Here is a 14,197-nt window from a genome sequence, read left to right as displayed (position 1 = left end):
CCCTCCCCCTCTGCCAAGGGGCAGGACAGGGAGGAAAGGGAAGACAGAGACTGGTGGACTATGGAGTGTTCAGTGTTGGTAAGTGCTAAGGAGAAAAAATGAAACAGGAGGTAAGATGCAGAGGGTGGTGGTGAAGGCAATGGGAGGTTGCCTTGAAAGCGGAGCTCAGCGTAGTCTCCATTTGAGTTAAAGACTGGAAATGAGCAAGGAAACAGTCTAAGGAAAGGAAGACTAATAGAGCAGCCAACACAGAGCTCTCTGCAGAGAGGGAGGGCGGACCTGTGTGGTCAGGGAATTGCAGTAAGAAGGCCCGTGTGGTTAGAGTGATGTCAGTGGAGGGAGAGTAGTACAAGATGGCGTCAGAAAGCTCATAGGGGTTAGATACACAGCCTTGGAGGCCATTGTGAGGAGTTTGGCTTTTACTCTAGGTGAGACGGGAACCCACTGGAGAGTTTTAAGCAAAGACATGACATGATCTCACTTAGGATTTAACAATTCTGGCTCTTTTTCAAGCGTAGACTGGAGGGGGCCAATTAGGAGGCTGCTGCAATAATTAATCTAGGTGAGAGATGACGGCAAGGGTGAGAGATGATAGACAGGGTGGTAGCAGTGGAGTAATGAAAAGTGTGATTCCAGAAATATCCAAGAGAATTTCCTAGCAGATTTGATGTGAGGTGTGATTAAAGAAGAACCAAGAATGACTTTAGTGTTGTTGACCTGAGCAACCGGAAGAATAGAGTTGCCATTTATTGAGATGAGAAGGCTGCCAGAAGAGTAGAGGTAAATGTGTGAGTATGTGTGTGTTGGGGGGATGGAGGGAGAGTTGCACTGAAAGCATGAGCAAAGATTTAGACAAATTAGGATTGAGATGTCCATTAGACAACTAAGAAGAGATGTCAAGCAGGTAGTTGGATCTGTGAGATTGAGGGAAAAAGTCTGACCTGGAGAATATAAATGTTCCAATCATCTGTGTGTGGATAGTACTGAATGCCACAGGGCCAAAGCAGATCTTCAAGAAGGCAGATAGAAAAGAGAAGAGGTCCAGTCACTGAGCCCTGGGGTAATACAATATTTAAAAGGTCAGAGAGATTATATGGCCTGTTAATTACATTATATACTTAGGAACTATCCTTCATAGTCTATATTTGGGGTTTTTAAGAAACAAAAGGTAGAGGTGCTCCCAAGAATTAAACTGAGCCGGGCGCAGTGGCTCATGCCTGTAATTCCAGCACTTTGGGAGGGTGAGGCAGGAGGATCGCTTGAGTCCAGAAGTTCAAGACCAGCCTGGGCAATATAGGGAGACTCCATCTCTACAAAAACTGCAAAAAAAAAAAAAAAAAAAAAAAGGCTGGGCATGTGGCACGTGCCTGTGGGAGGTTGAGGTTGCACCACTGTACTCCAGCCTGGGCAAAAGCAAGACTGTGTCTCAAAAAAAAGAAAAAAAAATTAAACCAAAGCCAAAAGAAGATCACTTACAAAATACCCACATCTAGGTGTGAAGCTGGCAGTGCTCCCAAGGTTTTTGTAAATAAGTTGATTCCAAACTTTTCACTATTGAGACCCCTCTGTGTGAGATGCATCGATTACAAAGATGAATTTTGCATAGCATATTCTAAAATGCCCATTAGGTGGCAGAAAAACATTCAGTAAACCAACTGTGAGCTAGCTAGTGCTCGCTCTTGTGCTCATTCACAGTCTCTCTCTCCACTCCCCTCCAACCTCCCAAAGAGCCCTCTGAACTTAAAGATGTGTACGGCTATTAATGCACAACACCATAATCATGAAGAACGAAGACTGGTATTTTCTTCAGAGAGCCAACAGATATCATCAGTCTGTAAGATAATAGAGGCAAGCCAGGTGTACAGGGGATGAAGGTGTGCATATGTTTCATTTGGTTTGGAAATGTATGAATTTGGACAGTCTTAAGAGGAGTAAATTGACTATAATGAGACTATTAGGCCTTATTTTTAAACTTTTGATATTTAAGCTTTTTAGCTTGGGGCAGTGTGAAGAAGTGTTTATAAAGTAGAAAGCAAGAAAGCCTCTTGGAAAAAAAATAGACAAGATGTTTTACAACTAGCCTGATGTTTAAGCTTTCCGCAATACACCAAATCCCTAAATCACAAGTCTCTGTTTCAGTTTCAAAGTTTCCTCTTTTCTCACTCTCTTTAGGGCACTGGTCCCCAAACTTGCCTGAACATTGGGATGACCTGGGCAGCTTCAAAATATACTAGTGCCTGAGTTCCACCCACAGAGATTGTGATTTAAGTGGTCTTAGGTGTGGCCTGTCTTTGAAATTATTTAAAAGACCCCCAGATGGTTCTCATAACAAAATACTTTTGAGAGCCACTGGGCTTAGCTAATATTGGATGTATAAATATAGACCTTCCCACAACTCAAACATGTTCCACCCTGTAAGACACACAAGAGAACACTTCCACGTCAGCATATCCAAGTGCACTGTATGGCCTCAGCCTACAGAACCCTTAACTCTTAAATTTATCATCTATTGAACAATTTCTAGCATCAAAATTTGTACTACTTTCAACACCAAACATCACTAATTAATGAAAGAAAAATACAGAGGAATTATGTAAGTTACTTTTTGAAAATGTTTTATTTTCTTTTGCTTGTTGTTGCAGAATGTGTTTTGTTTCTTATGGCACTGATAGTGTTTATTTGTGCAATAGTATTATGCTTAACATATTGTTGGTCTTTCATTCCAAATTAAAATGGGTATTTTTTGCTGTTCGTTAGCATCAGAAACTAAATGATAATACCTCTTCTTACTTCTTACTGAGGCTTTTTTGTGATACACCATTACTAAGTCAGGGGAAACCATGTGTACCATTCAGAGGTCCCCAAACAGGGCAGATATCACATCACCTTGCTGTGGATGACAAATGTAACCTTTGGCAGATCTTTTGCAACTCTGACCTTTGACACAGGTATTAAACTCAGCATTATAGCAATAAGATTTGGTGATTTATTTGTATATATATAAGCATGTGCATATATAATATATATGTGTGTATTCAATCATGTTTGCATTGCTCATAAAATATTTTTAAAATTCGATCTGCTAGTCTTCATTTTAATGGATGACTGACAATCCATTTGCATTTATTATGATTATTGACTTACTTGGAATTAATGCTAATATTTTATTTAGTGTTTCTTTTGATCATGATTTTTCTTTACTGTTTCTTCTCTCTTGCCTTCTTTCATAGTGTTTCTTTTCTTTTTTATTTTCTTCTGCTGGTTTTGAAGCTATACATTCTAATTCCATTATTTGTCTAGTTACCTTTCAATTGTTAATATGCGTAGTTAACAACGTATCTTATCCAGCCTATCCCAAAATAATACTTAGAAGTCAGCTCATATTTTTTGTTATTATCTAGTACTTAATACTGTTTTGTCTTTATACTGTCCCCACCAAAATAGTGTTTTTGGTTTTTGCTTTGTTTCTTGAGACGGAGTCTCGCTCTGTCACCCAGGCTGGAGTGCAGTGGTGCGATCTCGGCTCACTGCAAGCTCGGCCTCCCAGGTTCACACCATTCTCCCGCCTCAGCCTCCCAAGTAGCTGGGACTACAGGCGCCCGCCACCACGCCCAGCTAACTTTTTGTATTTTTAGTAGGGACGGGGTTTCCCCGTGTTAGCCAGGATGGTCTTGATCTCCTGACCTTGTGATCTGCCCATCTCGGCCTCCCAAAGTGCTGGGATTACAGGCGTGAGCCACCACACCCGGGTTTGTTACCCTGTTTACTTATGTTTTTACTTATATTTATTGCATCTTACTTTTTCTTTTCTTTTCTTTTCTTTTTTTTTTTTTTTTGAGACAGAGTCTTAATCTGTCACTCAGGCTGGAGTGCAGTGGTGCAATCTCAACTCACTGCAACCTCTGCCTCCTGGGTTCAAGCAATGCTCCCACCTCAGACTCCTGAGTAGCTGGGACTACAGTCACATGCCACCAAGTCCAGCTACTTTTTTTTGTATTTTTTTTTAGTACAGATGCATTTTCACCACGTTGGCCAGGATGATATTGAACTCCTGGCCTCAAGTGATCCACCAGCCTTGCCCTCCCAAAGTGCTGGGATTACAGGCATGAGCCACCATGCCTGGGACATCTTACTTTTTCTTACCTCTGGGTTTAGTTTTCTTCTTCTTGACATAGAATTTCCTATTATTAATCTTTCAATCAAGATGCAGGAATGGTTAATGCTCAGTTTTTGTAGGTCTGAATATATCATTACATTACTCCCACTTATTGTTTAGCTGGATATTGGATTCTCTATTTTTTTTTTTTTTTTTTTGAAATGGCATCTTCTCTGTTGCCCAGGCTAGAGTGCAGTGGCACAATCGCTGCTCACTGCAACCTCACCTCAAACTCCCAGACTCAAGCAAGTCTGTCACCTCAGTCTCCCAAGTAGCTGGAACAGCAGGCATGCACCACTTTGCTCAACTCTCTCTTTTCCTTCCTTCCTTCCTTCCCTCCCTCCCTTCTTTCTTTCTCTTTCTTTCTTTTTCCTTCTTTCTTTTCTTTCTCTTTCTTTCTTTCTTTTTTCCCTCCTTCCTTCCTTCGTTTCTTCTTTCTTTCTTTTTCTTTCTTTCTTTCATAGAGACAAGGTCTCACAATGTTGCCCAGGCTGGTCTCAAACTCATGGCCTCAAGTGAGCCTCTCACCTCAACCTCCGAAAGTGCTAGGATTATAGGTGTGAGCCACAGCGCCCGGCCGGTATTCACTTCTGAAACTCCTATTAGACGTACTGAACTTTCTCATCTATCCTTTATATCACCTAACTTTTCTTTCATATTAAATATATATCTCTTTTTTGCTAACCACACACTCCAACATAAATTATACTGTATTGTCTGTTGCTTGAACTATTTTGTAATAATTAAACTTTGATGTTGAGAAATTACAACTTTATTGTACACTTCATTGCAACTTGAAATTCATGGTCTTAAAGTGAGATCTGAATTTCTATTGAGCGCCTTTTAAAAAGTAATACCAAACCATAAAGTTAAAATTGATGTATATTGAGTCATATCTAAAACCAGGTATAAACATAAATTGTATTTCGTGTTTTAATTTCAGGGGAACTACTGTTTGGGAAAGCTATTATTAGGTAAATGTTTTAAAAATTACTGTTTCTCATTTTCAGTCATACCCTAATGATCCCAGCAAGATAATGTCCTGTCTTCTAAGATGTGCATCAAGCCTGGTACATACTGAAAATCTTATAAGGTCCTGGATAATTTTTGTTTGATTATTCATTGAAGAAATATTTATTTTCCAATTGTGTGAAGTTTTTGACTGTTAATAAAAGAATCTGTCAGCCATCAAAAGAAAAAAAATTATACTATATTGTGAGAGCTTTTCTCAGATTTCTTCGTATGCTTAATCAATATCCAACCTACCACTATGCGATGATATTTTTTTTTCTGCAATTTGTTCTTTTTCAAGTCAGTCTTCTTTTGGGTATATTTTGCTTCTTTTATCTTTTTGAATACAAAAGTAATTGCAGTTTTTCCATGACTTTTAATGGCAAAAAATGGAATTCCTTTTGCACCAACCTAACATTAAGCATACTAACTTTAATGTTTCCTGTTGTCCTATCATTCCTAATTCTCAGGTGAGGACTCCCCAGTTTTCTCATCAGCTGAAGCTTCCTCCAGATGCCTAGTTTCTTCATGTAGTTTGTAAGTTTTTACAATAAGCACATCCTCAGCAGGCATTTGTTGGGTTTGTTTTTATTTTTGTTTTTTGAGACAGTGTCTCACTCTGTCGCCCAGGCTGGAGTGCAATGGCATGATCTCGGCTCACTGCAACCTCCGCCTCCTGGGATCAAGCAATTCTAGTGCGTCAGCCTCCCGAGTAGCTGGGATTATAGGCTCCTGCCACCATGCCTGGCTAATTTTTGTATTTTCTGTGGAGACAGGGTTTCACCATGTCGGCCAGGCTGGTCTGGAACTCCTGACCTCATGCTATCCGCCCGCCTTGCCCTCCCAAAGTGCTGGGATTACAGGCATGAGCCACCACGCCCAGCCAGGAATTGTTTTTAGTGGAGATTCAGTATATCCTGTCTTGTTGAATTATTCCTCCAAGGTGACTTTGTACTTGGCGTCTGACAGAGTTCAGTGGATTACAGTGCCTTTAGTTCACTCAGCTTCATCTTAGGTTTTCACAACATATGAGGACTATGAATTTGGGCCACACACCAGCATGTGGTACTGGTGGGGGTTTCCAATATTTTTTAGGTGACTATTTCTACCCTTGTTGCTAGGAGGTAGCAAATTACTTTGCTACTTTTGCAAGCCAGGGGGTAGATTTTCCTGTCCATATTTTATAGATAAGATAGTATTTTATTATCTTAGTTTTATGCAGGTGGCTTCATTTCAGCTCTCCACACTCATGGGATCTGAGATTTGGACTCTCCTCTCTCTATTGGTATTAAAACTCTGGCTCCAAGGCCTATATCTGGTTCTGAATCCCCCAGCAACCATCTCGGCCTCAGCTCATACTTACAGTTTTGTTCTTTCTCTTATTCTGACATCTAGGCTGGCTGACTTTCTTTCAACCTACTGCCCCTCTCTCTCTCATCTCTATCCCTAGGTCTCTCTCTTTTTTCTACTTCCTTAGTGTACTTATGATATAATGTTTTCATTTAATTTCATCCAGCATTTCTGTGTGTCTGGAATAGGAAGAACTATTCTACATCAGTTCAGCCATATTTGTTGATATAATCTTAAAGTATCTTAAATATTAATTAAAACAATACGAGGCCAGACATGGTGGCTCACGCCTGTAATCCCAGCACTTTGGGAGGCTGAGGCAGGTGGATCACCTGAGGTCAGGAGTTTGAGATCAGCCTGGCCAACATGGTGAAACCCTGTCTCTACTAAATATACAAAAAATTAGCCGGGGGTGGTGGTGGGTGCCTGTAGTCCCACCTATTCAGGAGGCTGAGGCAGGTGAATCGCTTGAACCTGGAAGGCAGAGGTTGCAGTGAGCTGAGATCATGCCATTGCACTCCAGCCTGGGCAACAAGAGCGAAACTTCGTCTCAAAAAAAAAAAAAAAGCAACAATGCATTTGTAGGTAGGTATGCTTACAACATCGGAATACTGCCTGACATATACACTGCTAAGTAAATTAGAGATACTTAATAATAGCCAGCTTTTATTAACAGTTACCATTTGCTAAGAATTGCTGTAACTTCTTTATGTATCTTTACTCATTTACCCTTCATAACAATTTTATAAGGTTGGCACTATATCATTTCATACTATTATTTTATAGATGAGAAAACCAAGACACCAGGATATTAAATAATAGGATTTTAAATCCAGGAAGTCTGTCTCCAAAGCTTTCCAGCTTTATTAAGATATACCTTAAATACAATAAAATGAACTAATTTTAAGTGTAGAATTTGATTCATTTTGACAAATTATACAGTCAAGTAACGGACATTATGATCATGATATCTATTAGAACATTTCCATCACCCCAAAAAGTTCCCTTTGTCACTTTGTAGTTAATCTTAACCCCCTACCCACTCTCGTCTAGCAAACAGTGATCTGTTTTCTACCATAATTTTGCCTTTTCTAAATTTCTACATAAATGGAATTATATACTATGCAGTATCTGGCTTCTTTTGCTTAGCATAATACATTTGAGAGTCACTTACAGTGTTGCAAATATTCATTGTTTATTACTTTTAATTGCTGAGGAGTATTCCATTGAATACATGGACCACATTTTGTTTATCCATCATCAGTGGATGGACATTGAGTTGACTCCAGTTTGGAGTGTTCACAAATAAAATTGCTACAAATATTCCCATACAAATCTTTAGGGAGACATACGTTTTCATTTCTCTTGGATAAACATCTAGGTGAAATTACAAGATTTTATGTTTAACTTTTAAGAGACCAGGCATAGTGGCTCACATCTGTAATCTCAGCACTTTGGGAGGCCAAGGTGGGAGGATCTTTTGAGCTCAGGAGTTCGAGACCAGCCTAGGTAACATAGTGAGACCCCATCTCTATAAAAAAAAATTTTTTTTTAATTAGCCAGGCTTGGTGACATGCACCTGTGGTCCCAGCTACTCAGGAGGTTGAGGCAGGAAGATTGCTTAAGTCTGGGAGGTGAGGGCTGCGGTGAGTCATGATTGCACCACTGCACTCCAGCCTGGGCGACAGAGCAAGACTCTGTCTCTGCACCCCCCTCAAAAAAATTTTAGGCCGGGCACGGTGGCTCATGCCTATAATCCCAGCACTTTGGAAGGCCAAGGTGGGTGGATTACTCGACATCAGGAGTTTGAGACCAGCCTGACCAACATGGTGAAACCCTGTCTCTACTAAAAATACAAAAAATTATCCAGGCGGTGCCTGTAATCCCAGCTACTCAGGAGGCAGAGGCAAGAGAATCACTTGAACCCAGGAGGCGGAGGTTGCAGTGAGCCGAGATCACGCCATTGTACTCCAGCCTGGGCAACAAGAGCAAAAGTCTGTTTCAAAAAAAAAAAAAGAAAGAAAGAAAATTAGCCATTACAGTGGGTATGTTATGATATCTCATTATGATTTTAATTTGCATTTCCCAAATGACTAATGACATTTGTCATCTGTATATCTTTGGTAAAATCTCTACTCAAATATTTTGCCCATATTTTAATTGAGTTATTTGCCTTTTACCTATTGAATTGTAATCGCTCTTTACATGTTCTAAATATAAGTCCTTTACCAAATATATACTTTGCACATATTTTCTCCCGTCTGTGTGAAGTCTGTACTCTTAACAATTTCCTACATTGCTTCTCAATATTTATTGAAATAATTGAGAAATTTCTGCAGGGCAGTGACCCCTTCCTACTAGCAATTGTGTGTTTTAATGTTAACAAAAGGTAAGAAAACCCTCTTGACACTTTTGTTTGAAGACTGAAAGTTCACGTTTTCACTATTTATCAAATCTCTTCCATTTTGGTACAGAATAGAACAGTCCTTTTTTGGATTTGAAGAGGTCACAAGTGTGATTACCTCTAAATTCTCTGTCTTTACTATCCATTGAAAATAACTAGATAACTCTCAGCTCTAGGTAACTTGCCCTAAGTTGCCCTGTTTTTAATTTTCTAGTTGTTTTGTTTCATTATGGAGATTGACGGTTTCCAGAAGTTAGACCTAGAGAAGAGTGTACCTTCCAAAAAGACTACTCCTAAAAGGATTATCCATTTTGTTGACGGAGACATCATGGAAGAATATAGCACAGAGGAGGAGGAAGAAGAGGAAAAAGAGGAGCAGGGCACAAATTCAACACTTGACCCTGTAAGCTTAGTATATCAATATTAGGGAACATGGTGGGGAAGGCGGTGAATGAACAAGAGACTGAGCCAGACAAGGTTCACAGAAAGAATAGCTTTAAGCTAAGTCCTTGGTCTCCTTTTTTGCTTTCTAGATCCATGCGTAGGCAACTTATAATTTTAATCATCTTAGTCTCTTCATCTGTGAGAGAGAAAATGGAACATATTATATAGAGCATTTTGAAATCTCTACATTAAAACAAATCTGCAGTCACCATTCCTCTTATTAACTACTCTATCTCGATTTCTCCTTTTTTCAGTCTAAACTTTCCTGGGGGCCCTACCTACGATTTTGGGCAGGACGAATAGCAAGCACCTCATTTTCTAGTAAGTACTGCTAAGGTTATTTTGTTTCTATCCTAAACAAATATATATATCCATAGGACCTCAGAGTTATGTGGGACTTCCAATTGTGTAAGCCACTCCATCGCATCCTGAATAAGTGAGATCTGGGCTAAGCCTTCATTCCCAAAGGCACAGAACTTCGCATCCTCAGGCAGACCCTTCATCTTTTACCAACTCTCATCAGGAAATTCTTATCTCGGCCCAAATTTTATCTACTTCTAAAGTTCCTACTTATCTTTCTTAGAACCATACAAAACTGCTACAGATGCCTCTTTCATAGGACAGAGGGCAATATTTGAGGGCAATAATCAGTCCTCCTTGAGTTGACTCTTCTCCTGAATGAACTTCCAAGTTAAAAAAACAATTATTGTTGTATGACACAGTTCTCAGTTTCTAACTTCCCTCATCATAACTGCTTTATTATAAACATGAACTTTATTGATCCCTCCTAGGGGCATAATGAATGGGCTAAGTGAATACTTGTAACAACTAAAATACTAAATCTTATTTTGTTTGACTTTCACCAATTTGTTTAAGACACAGTTGACAACATCTAATTACTCATTTCCTTCTAACTTGCACATCTTGTGAAGATGATAGGAAGGCAAACTACTTTAAGAGTGTGAGAAAATAGAAATTGTATTAATAGCTCTTAGAAATTGATCTTCATTCATTCATTTAAAAAAACATTAGTAAGTGTCTACTATATGCTCAGCACTGTGCTGGACCCTGGGACACAAAGATGAATGACATGTCTCTGCTTTCAAGGGACTCAATATTCAGTGAATCGTATATACCAGCAAACATGCTCGTAATTATAATTTGTTGTCACAATTGCCAGGGTAGAAAGTGCACAGGGACTCTGATCTGGAAGACTCGGGCATGCTGACATATGGGGGGAGACACCTTAAGAGAGCTATGAAAGTGTGGCTGGCTAAGGCTAGCTTGAGGACCATGAAAGTGACCAGGGAGTCTTTAGATTACAGTAAAAAGTAAAGATGGGGTGATTTAGGCAGATGGTATGAACCTTCAAGAAATAAGTGCTTTTACACAAGCACAGAAGGTTAGTGATTTGGAAGTTACATTGAAAATCCCAGTGAATACTAACCTACCCTGACCATAATAAGTTAACAGAAAAAAAAATGCTGTCTTCCAGACAGCTCTCTACACTTCGGTTAAGGCAAAGGGGTTTGAAAAGATATGTTTTAGAGGGAGGGAATCGGAGAAGATTAGGTCAGGTAAAAGAAGCAAAACTCAATATGGGATTGAGAATATGGAGAAGAGTGATTTGCATGTTGGGTTTTGATTTAAGATTGCAGGGATAGGATGCATGGTGAGCCTAGCTTCCTTGTGAGTTCCAAACAGAACTGCAGTGGTAAAATGCTCCTGACTGGGGCTTCAAGATTGTAGTGGAGGCATAAAGATGCTAGCAGTCAGTGCTGTGGTCTGTCTACACAGAGATTTTGTTTGAATGGAGTTGGAACCCAGATGACACTGGTAATTAATTTTTTCAATTTAAAATTCTAGTAGGTCATAAACAGGAAAGCTTCCTAAGATTTATTTTAATATTTTTTTAAAAAGTTATCTTCTACACATGTACTAGGCAGTGCAGCAAATAAACAGGACAAAGAGATAATATATTAATGAAAAGATAAGACATATTTAAAAACAGCATCATTTTGATGCCTTATATGAGCAATATCCCAAGAGGTAGAATGAGTCAGAGGAATCAGAAAGTCCTATAATTGAGGGGTAAGACAAGGCTGTCGGAAATCCCCTAATTGTAAAGGAAAACTTTTCTAGGAGACATCTTTAGGAAACCACTCATTATTCATGCTACGCCTTTATCCCTGACTCTAACGATCCCAGTGCTGAGCCTGCAGGCTACCTTACTACTGAAGGCAGAAAAGGAAGGCCTTAAACAACTTCTGAGGAGTCTGTCTGGATGCATGGAAGAATTCCTGATGTGGGTCTTGGTAATACTGGATTGAGTTTGGGTTTAATTTGAAATATACTTGAAGCGGATGTTTAGCTGGTATTCATGGGGATAATGAGCAATACCTGTTCTGATTGCTCAGGACCCATGCTATACCTGTTGTTAAAGTATATTGAAAATCTCTCCTGATATATACATCTGGAAAAAATAGTTTATATATAATCCCATATAAAGATAGAAGATTTGACAAATTTCCTTTGAATCCTAGAATTTTTGAGAGGCCAAGGCAATTGAAATGTTTTGTCGGCCTTGAAGTTAAGTAGAGTAATAGATCACTGTTACCATACTATACTATAGTAATAGATCACTATTACCATACTATACTATAGTAATAGATCACTATTACCATACTATACTATAGTAATAGATCACTATTACCATACTATACTATAGTAATAGATCACTATTACCATACTATATTGGGATTGCCTTCCCAATATCAGAGTAGTTTAAACTCTGGGCATCTCAACTGATGTGAAGCTTCAGTTAGCAATTCAGTTTACGCAAGTGCTCATTCTTTCTTTTAGCATGTGAATTCCTTGGTGGAAGATTTGCTGTCTTCTTTGGTCTTACTCAACCCAAATATCAGTATGTGTTAAACGAGTTCTATAGGATACAAAACAAGGTATGTGACCCTCTGATGGAGACAAGGGGCCTGAGATGGGAATATTGGTTGCTCCAACTTTAGGCCAGAATAGAAAAGTATTTTTCCCACCTGGTCATATGTACTATAATTTCACCAAGCTACCATAGTCAGACTGACTTATTTTTCTAGTTCTGCTCACCCCAGGACACTTCTTCATATTTGCCTCACTCCTGCGAAGTTAGGATGTCATGAGCTGTGTTGTAGAAGAAGGTAGTTGGGTGTGAAGGCTCAGATTGCTTAAAGTAGAAGCTTCTTACATGGGCATTATATACAAGAAGGGGAGTTCAGAGGTCTTTGTTTGTACAGTTAAACATTTCCTTATTTCTCTCCAAAACAGAAAAGTGACAACAAAAGTGAAAGGAAAGGATCAAAGGCCCAGGCAGCTGAGGTTCCTGATGAAAAGTGTCACTTGGAGGCTGGGGTCCGAGAGTATGGAACCATACAACAGGACGCGGCAGAGGCCATTTCTCAGTGAAGCACCTCATCCAGGGAGGGTCTGGTGGCAGATCCTAGCTCATGATGGCAGCAAAGACTATAGTTTCCCTGGATCTATATAGTTTCCCTGGATCTATATAGTTTCCTTGGCCATTGATTACCATGGCAACAACACCACAGGTAGCACTTCTGAGCCAGATCTGATCCTAATCTCCGTGTGACTTAGTCTCAAGCATCCAGGAATTACAAGCAATAATGAGAGTAATTTTGGACACTTTCTCAGAATAATTTTTATATTCAAGGCACCCCACCTCAACTCCACCCCCGTGATACAAGTCCCATGAGTACTGACATCTGCGCAGTAGCATAAATACCTTAAGGAATTTGGGACTGGGAGTTTTTGGCTGAAATCCTCTGTCATGGGACGAGGGTACAGTAAAGAAGCTCTCTTCCTCAGAAGAAAATTTGGGCACCGCAAAGTCTAAATAAATCCCCTTTCAGGGTTTGATATAGGTGTGTACTTCCAACAACCATCCTGGCTTAGTTGGGGATTGTTTTACAATAAGTAAACATTGCTAATAACTCTGTTACAAGATCATTATCAAGATCTTTAAGAATTAGGTACATCCCTCCAAATTAAAACAATCAATAAATAATATAAGCTCTAGAAAAAAAATTTTTAATGGATTATTTTCTTATTTATTTGTCAAGAAATGTTCAAAACCTGGAAAGATCGAACATGGAAATCATTGTTAGATAACACACGGTGTGCTGGCCAAAGTAACTGTGATACATTAATAGCAAAAAACAAACCAAAAAAAAAAGAAAGAAAAACACAGGGCCTGCAGTAGTAAGACATGAGTTCCAGTTTCACTTCTCCCATTTACTAGTTGTGTGATTTGAGGTGTCTAGATTTCTGAGCTCCAGTCTACTTTGTAAAATATGGGTGACTTGACTTTGCTTGTTATTGTTATACAGAATTATGAGAAATAATAATTTATTGTTGTTTTAAGCTTTGGAGTGGTTTGTTATGCAGCCATATATAACTGAAATTATAGCTCTAAGAGAAGAGGAAGTTGGAATTAATTTAATATGAAATCAAAGAAGAAGTAGGCCTGGAGCATAAGGGGTTATGAGTTGAATATAGTAGGATAGGATAGATTATGCTCCACAGACACCTCCAAAATCTCAGTGTCCTAAAACAAGAAAGTTTATTTCTTTCTCTTGAGAAGTCCACTGTCAGTTTAGGTGGCTTCCCAGACAGGTGTTCTCCGTGTGATAGCTCAGTGTTGCATGCTTCTTTGATCTTATGTTTCCTCCATACTGTGATGTGCTCTCAGGGTTGCTGGAAAAAGAAACAGCATGGAGAGTTAAGCAGTGGCAATCAATATCTCCACTAACAATGAATCATGTCAC

The 14,197-nt window shown here is 39.2% G+C and overlaps 1 protein-coding gene across 1 annotated transcript; it reads left to right on the top strand.

Moving 5' to 3' along the window:
- The first annotated feature begins 9,135 nt into the window (after positions 1 to 9,135).
- Positions 9,136 to 13,832, top strand: FAM177B (family with sequence similarity 177 member B). The gene is made up of 4 exons (XM_054520018.2): positions 9,136 to 9,324; positions 9,620 to 9,686; positions 12,228 to 12,325; positions 12,684 to 13,832. The coding sequence occupies exons 1-4, from the start codon at positions 9,151 to 9,153 to the stop codon at positions 12,819 to 12,821; spliced, it is 477 nt and encodes a 158-aa protein (XP_054375993.1). The 5' UTR covers positions 9,136 to 9,150; the 3' UTR covers positions 12,822 to 13,832.
- Positions 13,833 to 14,197: the final 365 nt, after the last annotated feature.

The sequence above is a fragment of the Pongo abelii genome, chromosome 1 (assembly GCF_028885655.2).
Source record: "Pongo abelii isolate AG06213 chromosome 1, NHGRI_mPonAbe1-v2.0_pri, whole genome shotgun sequence".
NCBI classification, from domain to species: Eukaryota; Metazoa; Chordata; class Mammalia; order Primates; family Hominidae; genus Pongo; species Pongo abelii.
The sequence above is the reverse complement of the archived record's forward strand: the minus strand, read 5'-3'. Positions and strand labels throughout refer to the sequence as shown.

Excerpts from the sequence above, each read along its gene's own strand:
- FAM177B (XM_054520018.2), top strand. The coding sequence starts at position 9,151 with ATGGAGATTGACGGTTTCCAGAAGTTAGACCTAGAGAAGAGTGTACCT. Across the intron at positions 9,325-9,619 it reads CAAATTCAACACTTGACCCT|TCTAAACTTTCCTGGGGGCC; the intron begins GTAAGCTTAGTA and ends TCCTTTTTTCAG. Across the intron at positions 12,326-12,683 it reads TCTATAGGATACAAAACAAG|AAAAGTGACAACAAAAGTGA; the intron begins GTATGTGACCCT and ends TCTCCAAAACAG.